The 24315-nt window shown below is 41.6% G+C and overlaps 1 protein-coding gene across 4 annotated transcripts in view; it reads left to right on the forward strand.

The window, feature by feature from the left end:
- The first annotated feature begins 1975 nt into the window (after positions 1 to 1975).
- TBC1D1 (TBC1 domain family member 1) overlaps positions 1976 to 24315 on the forward strand; it is a 246921-nt gene continuing 224581 nt past the window's right edge. For 3 of the 4 annotated variants that reach the window (XM_021717490.1, XM_021717491.1, XM_021717492.1), the window contains exon 1: positions 2070 to 2486. In XM_021717490.1, coding sequence (XP_021573165.1) covers positions 2070 to 2486 — 417 coding nt within the window. Of the gene's footprint in view, positions 2487 to 24315 lie in introns of all 4 variants that reach the window. The other variant, XM_021717489.1, reaches the window with a different exon arrangement.

Raw genomic sequence — 24315 nt, forward strand, 5'->3', positions numbered from 1 at the left:
GAGAGCCAGAAGGGTTTCAAAAAGGAATGTGTGATCAACGTTGAGAAATCCATCAGTGAGGACAAGGCAGTCAAGGATTACATAGTCCTCTTGAAACTGCACAGCTTTGAGGATCTGGGCAAACTTCACAGGAGCAATTTCAGTGGCTCCATAACGAGTAAGGACTTACACACCAGGAGTGGATGGGCCAGGCGATGGGAAATGAAGACAGTAAATGTAGACTTTCCCTTGAAGAAATTTGAGTAGAAAAGGAAGAGTTGGGGCCAGGGGAATCTTGAAATCAAGAGAAACACACACACACACACACACACACACACACACACACACACACACACACACACACACACATACACACATACACACACACACGGATGGAGGAGACCTCATTCGCTCTTTTACTTATTATTTTATTTTATTTTAAAGGTTTGGGGTACAATTCAGGATTAGGTATACAAGTGATCATTGTACAGGTAAAGTTTGGGCCTCCCTTTGGTCCCCCACTGGTTTGAGATCAAGTACGCTTATTAATGTTGTATGTCTCCCCTCCGTCCTCTGGCAGTTTCCCACTTCTGCCAATCCCTTTCTTATAGTATTATGATAATTAATCATGGTCTGCTTATGAGTGAGAACATGTGGTACTCAGTTCTTTGTTTCTGTAATAGATCACTGAATATGATAGACTCTAAATCCATCCAAGCTGCTGCGAAGTCCATAATTTTGTCCTTCTTTACGGCTGTGTAATATTCTGTCACATAGATGTACCACCTTTTTAAAAATCATTTGCTCTTTTAAAATACTTACTGAGCCTCTGCTTTGAGCCAGGCACTATAGCAAGCACTGGAGGTTCAGTGTGTGTCCCCTTTGCATTTTGCATCTATGCTCGGGTGGGGCTGCAGCACAGACTGCAGATCAAGGGCGCCAAGGAGTGAATAATAGAGCTCGAGACCCCGTAGACAACTCAACTTTGGACAAGAAGGTCTTGTCATCCAGTAGGACAAGAGGCATCAGGATGTATCAGATGTGATTATTGAAGACAGAGAAAGGCATGCAGTTGAGGGACTTTGGGCTTAGTAGAAGCAACATTGAGGTCTACTGATGAGAAGAGGCAAGGTGTTGGGGTGTTGGTGCAGATAAAGCCACGTTTACGATGGTATTTGGAACGTAATAGACTCACAGAGCACATGTTCATGGAATATGAGTTTATGATGGTCTAGAACCTCTATCTATCTCAGGGAGAAACCTTTACAATTTATGTATTTTTAAAATTTATTTATTTAGTTAGTTATTTTGAGTTGGGGTCTCACTCTGTTGCCCAGGCTGAAGCGCAATGGCATACTCACAGCTCACCGTAGCCTTGACTTCTTGGACTCAGGTGATCCTTCAACCTCAGCCTCTCAAGTAGCTGGGACTGATTTTTTTTTTTTTTGTAGAGACAAATAATCCTCCCATCTTGGCCTCCAAAAGTGCTGGGATTACAGGCATTAACCACCACTCCCAGCTTAAAACTTAGTTTGATAAGTGACAAGATCATTTATTTCAAGCTGATTTGGTTCAGTAGACTATAATGATGATAACTGATTTTTTTATTTGCAAGACTTCTTTCTTGGGGAGTCACCCTGAATTTGACTATCTTCAAAAAAATATATGTTAAATCATACAAGGCTTAATGTTTTCAGAGTAGTGCGAGACTGTTTTCTGTGCTGCAGTTTTTGCCGGCTCCTATGACGCTTATGTTTACCAGTAATTTCCCAGTGGGGTGTGTAACCTGTAATGAGTGCGACAGTGAGGCCATTCCCAGGTTTTATAAGTAATACAATTTGGAGAAAGCTCTTACTAGGCAGAGCAGCTTATTTGGACGAATACCCATTTCTTCTTTCATTTGGGTTTCAGACTTTTGTGTTCTCCTGAAATAATACCTCTTTGAAAATGGCTATTGCTATGACTTCATCCAATTCCAATGCCTCTGGCTTTCTCCCCCAGGATTCTGCATCAGAAGTGCGTAAATCAGATCGCTTGGTCCAAAACAGAAAAACAGTAACTTGTGGCTGAATTTCCAGACTTCTCCCAAGATGGAACCGATAACATTCACAGCGAGGAGACATCCATTTCCTAACGAGGTCTCGGTGGACTTTGGTCTCCAGCTGGTGGGTTTTCTGCCTGTGCATCCTTTGACCACCATGCCCATGTTGCCGTGGGTTGTGGCGGAGGTGCGAAGGCTCAGTGGACAGTCCTCCAAAAAGGAGCCTGCCACCAGGCCAGTCCGGCTTTGTGTTTCACCCTCCGGACTGAGATGCGAACCGGAGCCGGGGAGGAGCCAACAATGGGACCCACTGATCTGTTCCAGCATCTTCGAGTGCAAGCCCCAGCATGTGCACAAACTCATCCACAACAGTCACGACCCAAGCTACTTTGCATGTCTGATCAAGGAAGTTCCCGTCCATCGGCAGAGTATCTGCTATGTATTCAAAGCCGATGACCAAACAAAAGTAAGTGGAGATGGGGTAAAAAAAAAATGAGGGTGTGGCTGGATGGTTTTTAGTGTGATGATGGGGGGAAAGCCAAGAAATATACTTGAAGTATCCTGCAATAAGTAAAGAGATCATGCTGCATTATCCATTGATTGTTTAGCTGAGTTTTTGGTGTTTGGCAATCATTTATAGCTTTGAAGGACATCTGATAACAGATGTTAGAAATGATAAGGTTCTGAGTTCAAAAATTCAGTGAGAGGAATCAGTCTAAAACTCCTAAATGAGAAATGTTAGGATTTATACTATTTAAGATGTGTGTTCTAAAGCAGAGCTTCTCAGATGGAAGCATGCTGGTGAATCACCTGGGGACCTTGTCAAAATGCAAATCCTGATTCAGAAAACCTGGTGCCAGGTCCTGACTCAGGAAGGGACCCCAAGATGACACTTCTCACAAGGGGGTGCTGAGACTGCTCCTTGGCAGGTCGCCCTTTGAGGAGCAAAGTTCTAAATCAGTGATCTCCAGTTTTTTATCCTATTAAGAAAAATATGGTTATTCATGAACTTTAAAATACGGTTAGTCAGAGTCCCAAGGCATCATGTTCACTTTGGTAAAGGTTATCGGTAAGAACAGTGAATAGGAATCTACATTTTTGGTTTTTCTTTTGAGTTAGGGTCTCACTCCATCACCCAGTCTGGACTGCTGTGGCACGATCACAGGTCACTGCAGCCTTGACCTCTTGGGCTCAGGTGATCCTTTTCCATCTCAGGGGAGTAGCTGGGACTACAGGTGTGCGCCATCACACCCAGCTAATTTTTTGACTATTTTTGAGAGATGAAGTCTTGCTATGTTGTCCAGGCTGGTCTTAAACTCCTGAGTTCAAGCAATCTTCTCACCTCGGCCCCCCAAAGTGCTGGGATTGCAGTCCTGAGCCATCATGCTGGGCAAGAATATAAATTTTGATGCTATCAGGGCTTTTTTTGTGTTTTTTTTTCTTTTGTCAACTTTGTGTCAGATCTGATTAGCTTGTTATTGTTTTATCTCATGAGGTAGCTGAGAAAAATGCATGAGACATGGTGGAAGCTCTGCTATTTTTCTGTTCATTTGCATCGTTATTATCTTTAGTTGTAGTTTTGTGGAGGGCTTGTTTAAAGTTACTTGTTCATTTTGTGAGGATTAGTTTAGATAAAATTGAAAACAAAATTCAGATAGCCACTTTCTCTGTTGGGCTCAGGCCTGCAGCTTATCCCGGAGGCTGAGGAGGGACCATTGAGCCAGCATGCCTGTGTGACTCAAGTTGCCTCCCAGAGTCAATCCACACAGAGGGTGTCAGTAAACCTATGGCTCTGTCTTCATATTTAAAATATGGATAGAAATGCTAATGTTTTCTCCCTGCCCCCACTGGGTCATTTTGCATCCTCTTCAGGGAATAAGAACCTCGTTTAGAAATGTGTCCTTGGTACCAAGCAGACCTCTGGAGATGCGCTTGTGTTTGTTCATTTGTTGGTCTTTTTTACATGCTGATTCTGGAATTGCTATTGCAGGTGCCATTGGAGAGGATATCAACAGAGGCTAGTAAGAAGGCAGGAGCATCAGTGGGGAATAAGTCCACCTGATCCATGCACAGGGCATGCTAGGTGGGCAGAGAATGGAGCTTAACACACCCAGACTATTAGAGAAAGCTTTCTAAACTAAATGCTAGTGAACATGGAGATCAAAGCCACCATTTCCCCCAACAGAATCAAGCATCTCTATGTTATAAATCATTTAATGTTATCATCCGTGCATCTTAAATGAACACAGTAGCATCAAGCTAGGAGGTTCAGAGGACTAACTTCCTGGATTCCAGTCCTATCTCTTCCACCTGTAAACTGGGTGGCCTCAGGCAATTAAGTCTGTTTCCTCATCTGTAAAGTGGGGACAATAATAGTATTTATCTGGCAGAGTTGCTAGAAAGACCCAAGGAAGTGGCACAGGTCCTGAAACTTAGTATGCAATTATGACCCTAAAAAAATTTCATATAAGAAAGTTTTACTGGAAGTAGGTTATAAACTAAATTCGTCTCAAATCTTAAGTTAAAAGGCAACCTCAGTGAATGTCTTCAGCTCTCAGAGATAAGATTCTGGTCATCCTTGAGTAACATTTTAAAAGTTAGATCCTTAAACAAAAACATAAAGAAACTTAATGGTTCTTACTATTTGGGCAAATTCCAGAGTGGAAATGAAACGATTGAACAGCCTGTACCCCAGCTTATATAGTATTAGGATTGAGTTCTCTTGGGGGAGTTTTTGCATGGAGTAGTTATTCAGCACTTGACACGTTTGACTTATTCCCACACATTTTTTAGCCATCTGGCAAAAGACTTCTGGCCATTCAGATACTGACCAGGAGAAAAAGATTTAGAGCTAAATTTTGTAATTGGAATCGCTGGGCTTGCCCAAAGTAGAAAATTGGCATTACTCTATATTCTAAAAAGTCATGGTTGAAATATGAATTCGTTCTCAAGTTATTTTTGGAAACACAAATTGTCCTTATTCAGAGTATAAATTGCTGTCATCCTGTTCATTTTATAAAAGAGTAATTTGTAACATGGGTACATCAATCTGTGATTGTGTTATTGGGAATAGAATGGTAAACCACACTGGCCATGATCCAACTGGCATGATATCATTTATGGTCTTGAGACATCACTGGCACTGTAACTCATAGCAGAGGATTATCTGCTGTAGGAGCGTGTTAGCCTCTGTCGATGTTTCTCTTGACTACTTCTAACATTTGCTCAGTGAAATAATTCTCCAGACTAAGGCCTTTTCTAAACAGATGAGGTCAGCATCAACTACGATTGCCAGAGGAGACATGATTTACCAGCAGGGTCATAAGCACAAAACTAATGTTTGAGACCAACCCTTTGATCTGCATCTCAATTAATTTACTGAAGAATGTCTAGGGAGAAGAGACATGCAAAGGAATAATTTTATAAGCACACTATGAGATTGTGTTTCCTTTTATACAGTCCATAGGATATGAGAAGATTTCAAAAAGTTTGTGGAAAATGAAATTAAAAAATAAAAATAAAAAACCTAAGCATTATTCCCCAATATAAGCTTAATCAAATTTAAAACACTTTTGTAAGTGATGGTACCAGTCAGTTAGTCCAGCCCTAAAGAACTGAGGGTCCAGCCTGTAATCCCAGCACTTTGGGAGGCCCAGGAGAGTGAATTGCCTGAGCCTGCGGGTTCGAGACCAGCCGGGTGACTTGGCGAGACTTCGTCTCTACAATAAATCAAAAACTAGCCAGGCGTGGTGGCACGCACCTGTAGTTCTAGCTACTTGGAAGGCTGAGGTGGAAGGATTGCCAGATCCCAGCAGGTCAAGGCTGCGGTGGCCATGAGTGTGCCACTGCGCTCCAGCCTGGGTAATAGAGTGAGACTCCAACTAAAAAAAAAAAATGAACTGAGGGTCCTGGGAATTTAACATGTCTATGCAGTCTTTTTTACATTATTAACTGAAGAAAAATGGGGACCCTCTGCAGATTTTTTAAGATTAGGAAAGAAAAAGAAGGAGTCAAAATCAGGACTGTAAGGTGGATGCCTAATAATTTCCCATGGAAACTCTTATGAAATTGTCCTTGTGTGATGAAAGGGAGGAGTAAGAACACTGTCATGGTGGAGAATCACTCTCTGGTAAAGATTTCCTGGGTGTTTTTCTGCTAAAACTTTGGTTAACTTTTTCAAAACACTTTCATAATAAGCAGATGTTATTGTTGTTTGACTTTCCTGACAGTCAACAAGCAAAATTCCTTGAGCAAAATCCCAAAAAACTGTTGCCATGACCTTTACTCTTGTCTGCTTTTGCTTTGACTGATCCACTTCCACCTCTTGCTAGCCATTGTTTTGATTGTACTTTGTCTCCAGGATTGTACTGGGAAAGCCATATTTTATCTCCTGTTACAATTCTTTGAAGAAATGTCTTGAGACCTTGATTCCACTTGTTTAAAATTTCCATTGCAAGCTCTGCTCTAGTTTGAGCTGAGTTGGCTGCAAAAGTTGTGGTACCCATTGAGTGGAACATTTGCTCAATTTTAATTTTCAGTCAGAATTGTGTAAGTTGAACCAGTTGAACCAGTCTGTGGTGTTGGCTATTGTTTCTCCTGCTAATTGTCTGTCCTCTTCAATTAGGACATGAACAAGATAATTTTTTTCCTCACAAATGGATGTAGATGGTATGCCATAGAGGGCTTCATCTTCAACATAACCTTGTCCCTTCTCAAAAAAAGAGTTATCCATTGGAAAACTGATGATTTCTTTGGGGCATTGGCTTCGCAGACTTTTTATAAAACATCAACATTCTTCCACCCATCAATGTCACCACAAATTTAATGTTTGTTCTTGCTTCATTTTAGTAGAATTCATGTTGCTCTGATAAGAGACTTTCTTTTCTTTTCTTTCCCTTCCCTTCCCTTCCCTTCCTTCCTTCCTTCCTTCCTTCCTTCCTTCCTTCCTTCCTTCTTTCTTTCTTTCTTTCCTCCCTCCCTCCCTCCCTCCCTCCCTCTCTCCCTCTCTCTCTCTCTCTCTCTTTCTTTCTTTCTTTCTTTCACAGGGTCATACTCTGTTGCCCAGGCTGAAGTGCAGTGGAGAGATCCTAGCTCACTGCAGCCTCAAACTCTGGGCTCAAGTGATCTTCCTGCCTTAGCCTTTCTAGTAGCTCGGGCTACAGGTGCATACCACTACTCCCAGCTGATTTTTTTTTTTTTTGTAGAGGCAAGGTCTTGCTATGTTGCCCAGACTAGTCTCAAATGCTTGGCCTCAAGGAATCCTCCCACTTTGGCCTCCCAAAGTGCTGGAATTACAAGCTCCCAGCCCGGGGCTTTTCTCAAAATCATATCTTATCCTCTTTAGAGCCGCTAGCTAGATTCTTTCTCAACTTTTTATAACAAGTTAGTACATGCTTATTTTGGTGTAAAAATTGTTTTGAAATCCATGCATAATTTTTTCATACTATACATTTTCTGTAAACCTTTTAAAGACCTTCTGTATACTCAAGCCATTCCCCAGAGAAAAGCTTCCATGATCAAATGCATTAGAGCAGGATCTCAAACTTTTTGGTCTGAGGACTCCTTTTCATGCTTCAAAATTATTGGGGATCCCAAAGACCATTAGTTTCTGTGAGTTATATCTATCAATACCGTATTTGAAATGAAAACTGAAATTGTAAAAATATTAATTGGTTAAAAACAAAAGGAATAAACCTTTTGCATCTTAACATAAATAATATTTTGGGGAATAATAACTATGTTTTCCAAAAATATTCAGCGATAAGAGTTGTATTTTTCAAAATCTCTTTAATGTCTGAATTAATAGAAGATGACTGGATTCTTATAGCTGCTTTTCCATTCATTCTGCTGTGTTATGTCATTTTGGTTGAGTATGAAGAAAATTTGGCCTTACATAGCTATGTAGTAGGAAAATGGAAAAATATGGATGTCGATACCTTTTTAAAAAATTGTGACTGCAACAACTTGACAAGTGGTAGTTTTTTGTTTTTTAAAGATGTAGGGTACAATTCAGGATTAAGAATACAAGTGGTCATCATGCAGGTAAAGTTTGGACCTCTCTTTGGTCCCCACTTCACCTAGTTTGAGATCAGGTACCTTTATTGATGTTGTGTGCCCCCCACCCCCCCGGCAGTATCCCACAACTGCCAATTCCTTTTTTACAGTATTATGGTAAATGTTCAGGGTCTGCTTATGAGCGAGAACCTGTGGTACTCAGTTCTTTGTGTCTGTGATAGATCACTGAGTATTATAAACAAATAATAGTTTCTGAAATATTAGCTGCAATATGAAATCTGAAACAATATCAAAGCATTTTGCACTTTATTATATTAAAATCCATTGGTTTGTCTTGCACATTAGTAAATTTTTCAAGTGGGGTGATTCCATACCACGATGCATTGATTATTTGGAAAATGCTGGTTCATTGCATTATACAAACCACATTCTGAGAACTGCTCTATTCAGGGAAATACTGTATTTTCTGTTCTCCTCTTGAGTTAGCATACGTTAATGCATTAAATGCTTTGAAAATTCCTGTGGCAAGACAAAGTGTTTAACCTTGTTTAGACCAATTTTCCCCCAATGTATGAGGCTATAGATTACATTTTCTCAAAACACCCAAGAACATGTGTGAATATGTGTGCACATGGTGGCATCAGGTTCTGAATTGAGGTGCAGTTTTGAGTTTGGGTCCGTGGTAAGAAATAAACACATCCACTGTGGAAAGCTAATGATTGTATGGTTGTGACCCTAACTAGATCTTTACCCCATCACAACCCAGTGAAATCAAGAGCCTGCCCAGACTAGGACCTAGAAAAATTGTCAAGTCAAAGAAAAATATCTTAGATTCTTACTCTCTCCAGTTCTCTAGCCTCGCCTCCTCTACTAAAAATTGTCCTCAGAAGAACATCTGACACCAGGCGTGGTGGCTCATGCCTGTAATCCCAGCACTTTGGGAGGCAGAGGTGAGAGGATTGCCTGAACCCAGGGTTTGGAGACCAGTCTGGGGAACTTGGTGACACCTTGTCTCTACAATAAATCAAAAAAAATTAGCCGCGCATGGTGGCACATGCCTGTGGTTCCAGCTACTTGGAAGTTTAAGATGGAAGGATTGTCTGAGACCAGTAGGCCAAGGCTGCAGTGGCTGTGAGCGTGCCACCGCTCTCCAGCCTGGGTGACAGTGAGACTCCAACTCAAAACAGAACATCTGGTCTGCCCTTCACACTGAGTGTTACTTTAGATCATTCTAAGAGTATTTATGTTTTATTCTTTTTCTTAATCTATGGAATAAAAAGCTCTGCTTCTTATATGGAAACTTTTCGCCCGTGAGGAGCAGGTGGCAAAAGTGTTGGACTGGGGCTTCTGACATACAAAAGGGACCCAAAAAACCAGGAATTATCTTTCGGAGGGTGAGCCCCTTGTAGCACAGGCTTCACTTGCCACTGAGTGTTTTAGAAACCCATCAGCTTCAGTGTACCAGTTAGCGTTGTTGTGAGAAGCTGTGTTTGGCTTCTGATTTTTGGGGGGAGATTCTTTCAGTGCATTTGCCTGTTTCATGATGGGTGATTTATGAGTGCATATGTCCACACTGCACTGACTACTTAGTAGTTTGTGACCAAAAGTGGCATGATTCCCGTGCCCCACCCTCCCTATTCACCCAATCTCACTCCAAGTGACTTTTCTTTGTTTCCCTGGATGAAAAAAATCTTCAAAGGGAAACGCTTTGCCAGTGTGAGAGAGTGAAACAAAAAACAGCAGAAGTCCTCAAAGGCATCAAAACTAATGAGTTCAAAAACTGTTCTGAGCAGCGGAAAGAATATCTCGATAGGTGTATTGCATCAAATGGAGAGTACTTTGAAGGTGACTGAAATGTAAATATGTAAAAGTAATACACAATTTTTAATAAATAAATTCCGGGTTTTTGGGGGTCCCCTCTCTCATGCTGCTATTTCAGATCAATCAAAGGAAAGAATGACTTTTCAGTGGGGAATGGCAGAGATTACGGAGATGGTGGAAGGTGGAGGGAGGGGTCAGCTGGTGAGTAGCGAGGGGAGTGGGCAGAGAGTGTGCAGGGGCCAGGGTAAGTGAGAGATGGCAGGTGTGGAAGTATTTTGGGTGTGAGTGCCAAATGCTTTTAAACTGATGTTTCTTATCATAGTTGAAATATATCACGGCTCTTCAAACACTCTTCCTGACTCTAATAATATTCTGATCTTCTGGAGTTAATGTCCAGTCTGAACACAGCAAGGGTGTTTAATACCTGTAACAGGACAGATGTCATTAATGTGGGAAATCTCTTGGGTTTTCCCCTTCCCATCCTGCTAAGGAAATCTAATTGCTGACCTGGCTCCTCCCTCTCCCAAAGAGGAAGTATTATTCCTTGCTGGGAGAGAGGCTAAATTTGAGGAGATAAAGTGTGATGAAGGAACCTGGCACCCAGATGGTGGGTGTAGGGTGAAGCTGGTGTAAGTGGGAAATAGACCTATCATATCGACTTTATTAAAAGTAGCTGAGAAAGATGTTACTTGGATTGCCTTTTGTATTCTTTATTTTCTGTGCTTTTTGGCAGTTAAGCTGCATTTCTTTTCTTTTCTTTTCTTTTTGAGTTGGGATCTCACTCTGTTGCCCAGGCTGGAGTGCAGTGAAACGATCACAGCTAACCGCAGCCTTGAACCCCTGGGCTCAAGCAATCCTCCCACTTCAGCCTCCTGAGTAGTTGGGACTAAAGGTGTACGCCACTACACTTGGCTAATTTTTTGATCTTTTATAAAGACGAGCTCTTATTATGTTGCCCAGGTTGGTCTTGGAACCAAAGTACTTGGGTTACAGGCCTGAACCTCCTCATCCAGCGAAACTGCATTTCCTGAAGGTAACTCATCTGAAACTGAACCCTGTGGGCTCCCTTACCACTAATTTTAGTACTACTTGACTGTTTGTAAACTTAATTTTAGACCAATGAATGTTTTCTTTTGAAATTTCCAGTAAAGAACCAGTGTGTTCTTCCACGAGGTGCAAACACATTGTCTTTCTGAATAACTACATGGGGCTTAGCAGCACACCACCCAGTGTCCCTGGACATGGCTCCCTTGCCTTTTAAACAAGATGGTGGTCTAAAGTTATTTTCCAAGTTTGCGCATGGTGGCTCACACCTGTAATCCCAGCATGTTGGGAACCAGAAGAGAAAGAACTGTCTGAGCCCAGGAGTTCGAGACCAGCCTGGGCGACTTGGCGAAGTCTCATCACAACAATAAAAAAAAAAAATAGCTGGGCATGGTGGCGCATGTCTGTAGTTCCAGCTACTTGGAAGGCTAAGGTGGAAGGATCACCTGAGTCCAGCAAGTTGAGACTGCAGTGGCCATGAGTGTGCCACTGCATTCCAGCCTGGGTGACAGAATAAGACTCCTACTCAAAATCAAACAAAGTTATTTTCCTGTGATTCACAGGATTAATGCTTGCATCTCCCTATATTAAAAAGCAGAGTTGCTTTGGCTACATTTTATTCCTTAATTATCAGGGCTTTTTAAATTTTATCTATGTTGCTTTGTGTTGGTTGCACTTACCCGCTATTAACTTGTCTTAATAATTCACCACCTGCTTGAGATTTTAAGCGAGTCACTTAAAATGCGCATGCCTTTTCCCAGGGTTTTTAAAGAGCCTGGCTTCAGTGTATCTCTTGCTTGGCTGCTGGGCTTGCAGGTTCACTACCTTTCTTTGCTCGAGTGAAGATTGAAGGTTAGAACATTGAGTGGAATGTTTTGTTCCTGAGAGCGATTATTCTGGAAAACATATTCTTACTTTTCCAATCTCCTCTATTCTGCCTGTGTGCACTTGGTCATAACTTCCCAATTTCATATATTCGTGTCTTTTTCAGTATTCAGGTAATGATTCCTGGGGGGCGAGGGGAGATTGTTAGGTATGTTTTGGAGGGCTTTTAATCTAATAAATTCCCACTGAGCACCTTGAATCCCATTCTGGTTGATTAAAGTTACATGTGGGGTCCCACGTGGCGGCTGTGACTCACTACACGGCTGTACAGAGCAGTGTGTCCATGTCAGCTAATCAACACTTGACCGTCTGTCACACTAGACACAAGTGGATTGCTGGGTTTGGCAAGAACTCTATGTCATCTATAAAAAGAATGGCTGGGACTGCATGATCTCCCAAGTATTTGTTGGAAGATTTGGGTTCATGACACCAGATTGATTGCATAATTTATTTTTGACTTTGAAAAACGAGTCTGAGGGCTTCAGAAGCATTCACCTTGTAATAGATGCTTAAATCATTCTTTAAAGTCTTTTTATTTTTCTCTACATGTCACTTCATATAGCTTTGTATTTTTTACCAAAATCTTTGAGTTTGATAATTATTTTTTAAAGTAAATCCATCCTTAAGAATAGACTTTGCAAGGTTTTTTTTTGTTTTTGTTTTTTTTGAGTTGGAGTCTCACTCTGTCGCCCAGACTGGAGTGCAGTGGCCGCTCCCAGCTACCACAGCCTCGCCTGCTGGACTCCGGCGATCCTTCCACCTCAGCCTTCCAAGTAGCTGGAACTACAGGCGCACGCTACCACGCCCAGCTAATTTCTGATTTATTGTAGAGATGAGGTCTCGCTGCCCAGGCGGGTCTCGAATCCGCAGGCTCAGGCAATCCACTCACCTCAGCCTCCCAAAGGTGCGGGATTACAGGCTGAGCCACTGAGCCCGGCTACAAGTATCTTGAACCTGAAGTTGATGTGTATCTTAATGGGATTTATTTATATCCTAGACCTTTACTGTCCCTTGTAGTTATTAAGCCCCCTGTGGGCTTAGTAATAAGTGTTGAGCTTGAATATGGCCAGTCTCAATGGAGAGGTGCTGTAAGTATTAAAACACAGATTTTTAAGACTTTGATTGGAAAAGAGAATGTAAAATATCTCAATAATTTTCTATAATGATTACATGTTGAAATGATAATATTTTGGACATATTGGGTTAAATAAGTCATATGACTGAAATTCGTTTCACCCGTTTTATTTGTTTGTTTTTTGCCTTTTTTTTTTTTTTGCCGTTAGAAAATATAAAATTGCATGTGTGATTGCCTCTTCTCTCTTCCAGTCTAGACTAGACTAGACTAGCTACTTTGGAAGTGTTTCTGGAAGAATCCAAATACTTCATTACACAGTGATCATAGGTCCTCCCCCTTTTTTCTGCCTTTTGTAGAATTTTGCTCAGAGTTCTTTCAAAAAGATCACATTCAACACTACAGCTTGTTTTCAAGTCTAGAGATACACTGCAGTGGATAAGAGTCTGTGGCCACCGTTTTAGGATATACTGATGTAGATAAATCCCTTGTTTCTCCCTTTTCTCTGTTCCTCATACCTTTCATACTTGTCCAGCCCACTCGTCGGGGCCTGTGAGTTTGAACCCACAAGCACAGCAGGCCTGTGGGGGGCAACCTAGCACTGGTTAAGTCTCAGAAGAGGCTGGGTTGGGGGCGGGGCTTGGGGAGAATCCTGGGCAGGACACCTAGGAAAGAGGTGAATTTGAGCATGGTTGCTGATATGCACCTTGAGCGTGACTTCATGGCCGCCAATCCTGCAGGGACCTTGTTCTGCCTGCTTTAGAAGCCATGCATTGGAAGCTATCATTGCCTACCATCAAGAAATATAGGTATGGGAAATTTTGCAGATTTGACATGAATTTATTTGCTGGCGATACTTTGTGTCATGTACATGGCTGGGTGCTAGGGTACAAAGTAAAAAAGGCATGATTGGGTCCTCAATAAGCATATGGCATGTTATATGCCAAATAGAGGCTCTGAATACCACATTGTCAGAAATGAGCATATGTCTGTAAATTGTGGAAGAGAAAATTTGGGAGGATGGAAGGAAGCTCGTGTGATCAGCACCTGTAGTCCTTTGAAATGCTACCATGCATAAAAAGCAAGAGAAATTATTAATTGCTCCAGAGGGCAGAACTAAGAAGCATAGAAATTAGTAGAGAAGTAATTTTTGCCTCTTCCTAATGATTATAGTCATCTACTAATTGAATGGGCTATATTGAACAGTGAATGTGGCTGGACCTCGTGTCAGAGCTCTGGCAAGTTGTTTTCTTCCTGTTTCCACATCTCCCACTGTGAGGAACATCCCTGAGGAACATTCTACCTGACAATGGTCCTCACTCTGTTTCAAAAATTACTCTTAGATTGATTTTATGTTGATGTGAAGTTGTTCCCTGTACTACCTAGCTGTTTGTCATAGATGTCTCTCCTGGAAGGACTCTGGGTAAACATAATTTCTCTTTCATGGGGCTTTCGAGTGGGTTTTAAAGACCCACTAGCAATTTCTCAAGCCAGTGGATTGGGTGGGGATCGAATGGATATTCTAAGTAGAGAATATAGCATGTGCCATGCCGTGTCAGAATAGCAGAATGAGGCGATGTCCACTGTGGCTGGGCCTGCAGGGGTTGGTGTTTTGCACATTGCATGGTAGACATGAGTAGGAAGGAAGGGCGGAGGCCAGATTTTACAGGAATCTGTATGCCTTGCCAAGGAAGTTGGACATTCTTCTCAGAAAGAAGTTTGCTGCTATGGTTTGGATGTGTTTCCTCCAAAATTCAAGCGCGGAAACTTCATGGCCAATGTAATAGAATTGAGAGATGGGGCCTTAATAGGTGATTAAGTCATAAGGACTCCTCTCTCACGAGTGGGATTAAGATCCACATAAGAGGCTTCCTCCAGCACAATCGGCCCTTTTCCCTTCTGCCTTTTACTTTGAGAGGATACAGCCACAGGACACCATCTTGGAAGGACAGACTGAGACCTTATCAGACACCATTGCTGCCCAACCCTTGATATTGGACTTCGCTGCTTCCAGAACTGTGAGAAATAAATTTCTGTTCTTTATAAATGACTCAATCTCAGGTATTTTGTTATGGCAGGCACAGACAGGCTAAGATAGTTGTTATTGGGGCATTGATCAGGGAAGTGAAGTGATGCCGTCTGTTTTTAGGTTTGGGGATGAAAGAGATGAAAGAGATCAAGGCATGAAATAGATGAGGGAGACCAGTTAGAAAGCTGCTGCAGTAGTTGAAGTGAAAACTCCAGAAGTTTCTTAATACCTAAAGATAATAGGAGTGGCTTTTACTTCTCTTCAGGCTCATGCCGATGTCTTCTGATCACTGTTCCCTCTCAATACCCAGGAGGTAGGGTCATACTAGTATGTTTGTTGGTCTCCAATGGAAGAGAAAATCAGATTCAGATTCCCTGTCCTATTGATGATGACCTGCTTGCTTCCTAAGGAATGATATGAAAAATAACATCGAAGTAAAACTTTTAATCTGGTTCTGCTCGGCCTCTAAAAATATACATCCTGCTATCTCTCTCTGGAAAAACAGACCTTCCCTTGAGCCCAAGACCCATTCTAGCTCCCTTCAGTTACTGGCCCAGTTTTCTGTTCCCTTTTTCGAGAATTATCATGGTGGCGACCATCACCTGCACTGTCCTGCCTTTGCCTTGGTTTGCCAGCTGGGCTCTGTCTTCATCATGTCACTAAGATGACTCTTATGTCACCAGCCACCTCCAACTTGTAAGGTATGGTGATCCCTTCTCTGTACTTCTCTTACTCGGTTTCTCAGTAGCTTCTGGAATGTGGACTAGAGAGTTTCTTCTACCTGGGAACACTCTAATCTTTTGGCTTTTGAAAAACCACACTCTCCTGTATTCCTTTTGACTTTAATTGTAGTTTCTACCCAGTCTCCTTGGGTTCTCCCTCTTCTCCATTCTGACCACCACCCGCCCCCCAAAAACTTGACCTTCTACATTTCTCTTGTAGGCAACCTTTCCAGATGAACTTATCCAGGCTTAGGGTGTTGATAACCACCTATTCAATAGCGACTCTGGAATGTTGATGTATTGCTTCAAAGTCTTTGAGGAGCTCCAGACTTGCTTATGCAACTGTTTGGCTTTTCTACTTAGCTATTAACTAAATGTCTCAACCTGACACAGAATCTCTGATTCTCCTCTTCACCAACCTGCTGCCTTTGGAGTCTTCTGCAACTCCTGAGTGGCAAAGACAGCAACTGCAGCCAAAATTCAGGAGTCATCTCTGATTTCTTTCTTTCCATTGCCTCCCCATCCTAATTATTCAAGACTCATTCCAAATCCGCCACTTCACTGACTCCATTGCCATTTCCAGGTCCAAGGCCCCGGTCACTCATCTGGACTATTGTGGTCCCTCCTAATCCTTTTCCTTGTTTCTGTTCTTGTTTCTTCTGTCCACCATACATCCAAGACTTTTTTTTTTTTTTTTTTTGAGTCAGGATCTCACTTCATTGCCCAGGCTGGAGAGAATTGGCACAATCACAGCTCACTGCAGCTTCAACCACCTGGACTCAGGCAATCCTTCTACCTCAGCCTCCCATGTAGCTGGCACATGCCACCACACCCAGCTTTTTATTATTATTATTATTTGTGGAGACTAGTCTTGCTATGTTGCTCAGGCTGGTCTTGAACTCCTGGGCTCAAACGATCCTCCTGTCTTGGCCTTTCAAAGTTCTGGGATCACAGGCATGAGCCTCTGCACCCAGCCTGAATGTTACCTTTCTATATTCATTCATGAGGATGCACTCTTCATTTCTATTTTTTTAAAACCACATCTCATTTAGAAACCCCTGTATTAGTCAGGGTTCTCCAGAGAAACATAAACAGTGGAACATACTTATGTATTATAAATTGGCTTACATGATTATGGAGGTTGAAGTCCCACGATCTACTCTCTACAGGCTGGAGACCCAGGTAAACTGGTGTTTTAGGTAAGACCTAAGAACTAGAAAGCTGATGACATAGATTCCAGTCCAGTCTGAAGGCCTGAGAACCAGGAGCTCTGAGGGAAGGAAAAGACCACTGTCGCATCTCAAGTCGTCATATGGAGAGCACGTTCAACCCTGCTCTTCCTTTTCCTTCTATTCAGACCCTCCAAGTGCTGGAGGATTCCCACTCACAGTGGGAAAGGCTGTCTGCTTTACTCAGTCTCCCAATGCCATTCTTTTCCAGAAACACCCTCATAGACACACCCAGAAACAATGTGTAACCAGCTATGGACATTCCATAGCATCACGCCCACTGGGCAGTCATGTTAGTTTATTTATTTTTTATTCCTTGAATCAGAGTCTCATTCTGTTGCACACGCAAGAGTGCAGTGGCATGATCATGGCTCACTGCAGCCTTGACCTTCTGGGCTCAGGTGATCCTTCTGCTTCAGCCTGTAGCTGAAACTACAGGTGCATGCCACTACACTAATCTTTTTATTTTTTATTTTTTTGTAGAGACAAGGTCTTGCTATGCTGCCCAGGCTGGTCTTGAACTTCTGGGCTCAAGCAATCCTCCCTCCTCGGCCTCCCGAAGTGCTGGGATTTTAGGTGTGAGCCACTGCGCCCTGCTGTGTTAGTTTATATCCTTGTTTTCCTTTCCTTCTTCAACAGGACACGTGTCTCTTGTTCAGCTAAGTTTTTGTTCTTAGATGCCACCCCTCCCTCCTTCTCTCCTGAGTTTCTTTCTCCTTAGAGTTTTTCACAGGGTAATAATAATCATTGTCTCCTAGCTCTGTGAAATCTGCCCCATTCTCCCCTTGGGTTTTTATGAACACAAAATGTTCTTGGCATATATTGGCGATAGCTGGGGAAGAGATTTCATGAATGCTGAACAGCCTTTCCTGCTGAGAAACTCTTGTGTGGAAGTTGAGTCCTGTCAGCTCAGCCTGAGCTGTTTTTCTTTGCTTCGGTCTTTTTATTCCAAAATGATTTCTCTGATTATTGAAGTGTTTGCGTTGAATGTAAAAAAGAAGTTAGTACAAAATAATTGAAGTAAAAGTCCCCCCTGAGTCCCATCTCCTAGAGAGAAACCAACATTAAGAGATTGGTGTATATCCTTATAGATTTTGTTCTCTTATTTATATATATTTTTTAAAGTTTCTTTTTCTTCACATCCTCACCAGCTTCTGGTGTTGTCTTATTAACGATGACCATTCTTACTGGGGTTAGATGGCATTTCAATGTGGTTTTGATTTACATTTCTCTGATGATTAGTAAGAGTGACACTAATCTGTTACTTTTTCATGTGTCTGTTGGAAAGCTTCTACACAACTGGTGGGAACGCAAACTAGTGCAACCTCTTTGGAAGATAGCGTGGCAATTTCTGAAAGAACTAGAAATTGACCTTCCATATGACCCAGCAATCCCTCTATTGGGAATATACCCAGAGGAACTCAAATAATTCTACATAAAAGATGCCTGCACATGCATGTTTGTTGCAACTCTATTCGCAATAGCAAAAACATGGAACCAACCATGCTGCCCATCAAAGTTAGACTGGATTAAAAAATGTGGTACATATACACAATGGAATATTATGCAGCCATAAAGGCTTCTTTACGTCCAAACACATGGACTTCGCAGTAACTTGGATGGATTTAGAGTTTCACATACTCAGTGATCTATCACGGAAACAAAGAAAAGTACCATATGTTCTCACTCATAAGTGGATCTTGAACAATTATCATAATACTATAAAAAGGGATTGTCAGTAGTGAGAAACTGCCAGGGGAGGAGTGGGGGGGATTGGCAGTTGAGAGAAACGGCCAGGGGAGGGAGAGGCACACCACATCAACAAGTGTACCTGCATAATGAACATTTGTATACCTAACCCTGAATTGTACCCCACATCTTTAAAATAAAAATGTTTTACGTTAAAAAAAAAAGTTTCTGCATGAAATCATTTTCTATACTCTGTTCTATCACTTCTTTTTTAACTTAATGTTCTCTCTCTCTCTCTCTCTCTCTCTTTCTCTCTCTCTCTCCTCCCCCCACCCTCTTTCTCCATATATAACATCTTTTTATGATGGTAGAGGAGCATTTTTTTTTTTTTAGCAATTGCACAGTTACCCCTTGTAGGGAGCTAGAAGAAGGGCAGGTTTCATGACTGAGACAGTACTTCTCTCTAAGTGCATCACTTTGCCATCTTTGTTTTGCTTTGATGAACCATTTTGGTTGTGAAAAGTGAGAACAGCAAGGATGGACTGGAAATGACTCAGGGATGTCTAATCTGCTTAGTATAAGAAATAAACAAGATTTTGAAGAACGCCAGGCCTCAACGGTATGGGACACTGAGGCCAGAGTAAAGTTCTCATTTTCGATGGGGGAGCCGGGGGAATGACTAAAGTTTTCTTTTCTTTTTTTTTTTTTTTGGGGTTTAGGATTTAGTTAATCGCTATGCTGTGTGTGTGTGTGTGTGTGTGTGTGTGTGTGTATTTGAGACAGAGTCTCACTCTTGCCCAGGTTGGAATGCAGTGGCACGATCCCTACTCACCGCAGCCTTGACCACCTAGGCTCAGGCGATCCTCCCACCTCAATCTTTGTAGTTGCTGAGACTACAGGCACATACTACCAAACCTGGCTAATTTTGTTTTGTTTTGTTTTTTGTAGAGACGAAGTCTCACTCTGTTGCCCAGACTGTTCTCGAACTCCTGGGCTCAAGTGATCCTCCTGGGCTCAAGTCAGCCTCCTAAAGTGCTGGGAGTCCAGATGTGAGCCACGGCGCCCAGCCGTAGTCAACTGCTGTGTTTTCTGTGTTGCAGCAGAATATCTCACTCTCTCATGTATAGCATCCCTGTGCTGATGTCCCCAAATAATGAATACAGTTTTCTACATTTAAAGGAAAATGTCTATGTGGTCATCTATCCACAGTAGACAAAGAAGGATTAGCACTGAAAGGCAAAATAGGGAAGCGAGCCAGGATTCACTGGGGCAGGGAACTGGATGAACTATGGACTCTCAAGAACCCCTAGAGAGTTTTGGGTGGATGCTGGTCTTTTCTTTCCCCAGGAGAAGGGATTTTGATTCAGTTTTTAAAATATCTCAAGTGACAGAATAACCCCTGCTGCTATCTGGACTATATATGGATGTACCATAATCTAGTCAATCCCTGTCTATGACTATTTAGGTTTTTTCCATTCCCCCTCTTTATTATGGCTTACAGTTTATTTTTTTCTCAGCAATGAACATCTTGCATCTGCTTTGCATCGGCTTCAAAACAGATATAGACAATTTATGTAGATTAATAGGAACAATATTCTCCTTCCCCCATTTAAAAAAATAGACTAAGAATATTTGGAAGATAGTTCCCCGAGCAGCTGGCATGACTTAGATAGAGCTCATAGGTGCCCCGTGCGACTTCCATGATGTTAAATTTCAACCCAGGGATTACATTTTAATTACAATGGTGTGGCTTTGGGACTCACAGCTTAGGAAAACAACAAACGGAGACAAACAGTACGTGTGAGTGAATAAATGTCTCATCCACGTGATTCCCATCCTCAAAGCTTGATTTATAATCTTGGATGCCTAAACGCTGCTCTTGCCTTTCTCCTGGCACTGTGTTATGATTCATAGTCATGAGGTGACCATCACTGACTTTTACAATGAAGAAAAATAAAAGGGGTCGGGCATGGTGGCCTGAAAGCCCAGCACTTTGGGAGTCCGAGGATCGCTTGAGCCCAGGCATTCAAGACCAGCCTGGGCAGTATAGTGAGACCTTCTGTCTACAAAAAAATTGAAAACTTAGTCAGGTGTGGCACACACCTGTAGTTCCAGCTACTCAGAGGCTGAGATGGAGAGTTATTTGAGACTAGGAAGTCAAGACTGTGGTGAGCCAGGATCACATCGCTGTACTTCAGCCTGGTGAAGGAGTAAGATCTTGTCTCAGGAAAAAAAGAAAGAAAGAAAGAAAAGAAAAGAAAGAAAGACAGAAAGAAAAGCAAAAGAAAGCATTGTTTATGTCAGAAAATCTGTAGACAACATTCGTGCTTCTTGAAGAAAATAAAATTATGCTAAATCAGACTTTAGATTTCTCTTCTTTGGCTTTTATGTTTTAAGTGGTAAACAAACCAGTGTCATCATGGTGTGTTTCTGGCATTTTCTTTGCAAGACTACCCTTACAATTTTTTATCAGTCTCCAAAACTAGATGTACAAATATGCAGTTCACCTGTCAACTATATAAATGATGCTATTATTTTTATTATAGATATATAACACACTAATTTCAATTTCTTATTACATCGCTAGTGTGTATAACATTTTTAAAATATTAATTAGCATAAATCACTGTAACTGCTGAGGATTGTTGAATACATTTTCCTTTAAAGTTTTAGATGGTGCTCTATTCCTTATAACAAAATATCAACAGCAGGGGAAAAACAGTGCAAGACAGAGACTCCTATCTGGAGGGCTAAAGATTTATACTTCTACATTAAAAAAAAAAAAGATTTTCATCTTGGAAATAAAAGATCCAAAGGAAGAAATAACCCAAAGAACGTTAAGGTTATAGATTTTAATTTGGTCAGTTTCTATTCAGTTAACTACTGGGAAAAGCACAACTACTATTTAAGTCTATTATGGGATCACTGGTTTAAAAAAAATGCATGTACATATTTCTCAAAATAAGTAATGTAAATGCAGAATCTCCTGTATGATCTGTTCATAGTTTAGATGTATGAACTTTCCCTCTCTTGACTCCGTCTGTGCTAAGTGATCACAGGCAGTCATCTCTACTAATGACTTATTTTCACCACAAGCAGCTTTACAGTTGGTGAGAATTGGTTTAATTCAGTAAACATTAACTGACTACCAGGCAGGGTGCTAGACTTAGCACATACAAGACCCAACAAAGAGCTCATGTCCTTGAGAAATTTAGGGTCCAGGGACTGTGGGAGTATGGTGGGAGTTTGGAGGACAATCACAGACAGATGTTTTACTACAATCTGGTAAGAGGTAATGAAGTCAAGTTTTGTGCAGGGCATGAGGTGAGCACTCCTCCACTGAGGGCTCTGGGAAGCCATTTTGGAGAAGATGGTGTGTGAATCTTTGAGGAGGAATGAGAATCAGGTGAAGAGACAAATCACAGAGCCAGAGTGAGGTGGGAGGTGCTGAAAAGAGGAGGGAGAATTAATGAATTGTTCTCTGGCCTTTGTAGCTACCTCAGATGAAGGATGGGAAGAATAAAGAGCAGAATTTGGGGAGAGGAGCAGATGACTTCCATTTCAGACTTATGGAGTATTGGAGTCATTGGGGACCACCAATGTGCTGAAGCTCAGAGGAGTGGTCAGGACTAGACCTATGTGTATGTTGATAAAGCATTTACACAGTACTCAAAACTGTGAAAGCTGACAACTTCCAAGGAGAAAGGAACATGGGAACATATATTGGGTGGGGGAGGGAGAGTTCAAAAAGAGACATTAAAATAGGAGGAGACCCACAAGGCAGCATTGTCATGGTAGCCAAGACGGTAGGGAGTTTTAAGAATGAGGACAAAGGATAGCAGTGTCAAGAGCAGTAATCAACTTTGTAAAGATAATGACTGGCAATGTCCCCTAGATTTGGCAGTATGGGTAGTTACTGATGACCTTTGGCAGTGGAGTAGTGGGGGATAGATGCCAGATTTCACTGCCAGAGTGGATGGGAGCCAAAGACATGGGAATGCCATTTGTGACTTTTAACCCAACCCAGAATATCTATCATCTCTCTATACCTATCTCTGTCTCTTGCTCTATCATCTATCTATCTATGTCTTTATCTGTCTTTTTATCTATCATCTGTCTCTTTCTCTTGCTCGCTCTCATATCTCTCTATCTATCCCTTTCTTTATTTCTCTATTATATCTATCTATATTTATCATCTGTCTATCTCTGCATTTCTATCATCTTTCACCTATATCTCTTTATCTATCTAATATATCTATATCTATCTATCTCAGTCTCTATTTTTGTAATTTATTATCTCTCTTTTATATCTATCTGTCTATCTACACACACAGACACTCCTACATATATATCTAATTAATTTTTATTTTCCCTGTCCTACATTTTTCTTTCTCTTACTATTTTTATCGCTACTCTTCAATAGCATACCCTTCCACTCTTTGTTTTCTTCCTTTTCTCCTCCCCCCACACCACCCCTGCCATGCCTCCTTCCTAAACCCTTTCATGGGATAGCCTCTCATTATTGTGCTATGAGTCAGTTGATAACCTTATGAGATTCCTATGTTATGAACTGATTATTGCTATTATTAATAAAGACAGAAGAAATACCTGCCATTACCCTAATATTTTTTGTATTGTGGTAAAATATAGATAATAATATTCACCATTTTGACCATTTTTAGTAATTTCCAAAATACTTTCACATATTTGTCCCTATTTAATATGCTTGTGGTTATTATTATGGTTATTATTTTTAATACCAATGGATGAAATGCCAACAGATGCTTGCCCATCTTTTGACTGGGTATTGTAACTAATTTAAAGTTGTTTAGGATGGAAGCTCAGGCACATAAGTTCCTAGATGGCTTTTAATTCAACCATTCTTTGATATTGAGGAAACGAGGCTCGGAGAACTAGTGTCTTATGCCAGATTTCATCACTTCTTAGGAGGGATTTTGGAACCAAAGGCCAGCCTCCTGATTTTCACTGCACAACTCTAGGCCCTCCATCCTTATCCGTGGCACTTGACCCAAACTCCCTCACTTTGTTCCCTCTCATGACCTTTTCTGCTTACTCTCAATCCCTTTCCGGTATCTACTTGGCTTCCTACACTTTCGTTTTTGTCTCCTACTCAAGAACATTCATCCTTTCTGCCCAGGGAGCATCCATTCTTACTTAACATATCAGCAACAGCACTCTATATCGTCCCCTGGGGATGACCCAGGGCTCGCTAGCATATTCTGCTACCTTGCCCTCAGTGACTGGTTTGGAGATAGGCTTGTGATCTGAGCCAGGCAAATCAGTTAATCCTGGAAAGAGGTTGTTGTTGTTTTGTTTTTTGGTTTTTTTTTTTGCTGGAGACCCTGTGGTCATTGCCTGGGAAAAGCCTGCATATGAAATTTCCATGCCAACATGGCGGCAGCCCAGCTAACCGATGGGGTAGCCAGGTGCTTTAATATCACCTGACCCAGGGTCCAATCTGCTTGGAACTGGAGCTCTGCCTATATTTTTCAAGCACACAAGCCGATGAAGTCCCCAAAGTCCCCGTGTTTGTTTAATCCCTTTGAGGGGAGTAGTTGTTGCAACCACAAGAGCCCTAACTAACTATTACACTCCTTTTGCAAAGCCTTGTCTTGTCCCTGTGTCTTACTGTGACTCATCAGGGTTGATCTTTGTATTGTCTAGGATTTGCTCCAGGCCGATCCTCTCACTCCAGGCTGCTACAGATCCCCACACCTCTCTGGTTCCTATCTCAGCTCCAGGGACTCAAGCCCTCAGCTCTAACTGAT

The sequence above is a fragment of the Carlito syrichta genome, unplaced genomic scaffold, assembly GCF_000164805.1.
Source record: "Carlito syrichta isolate Samal-C Ts95f unplaced genomic scaffold, Tarsius_syrichta-2.0.1 Scaffold309784, whole genome shotgun sequence".
In the NCBI taxonomy this organism is placed as follows: domain Eukaryota; kingdom Metazoa; phylum Chordata; class Mammalia; order Primates; family Tarsiidae; genus Carlito; species Carlito syrichta.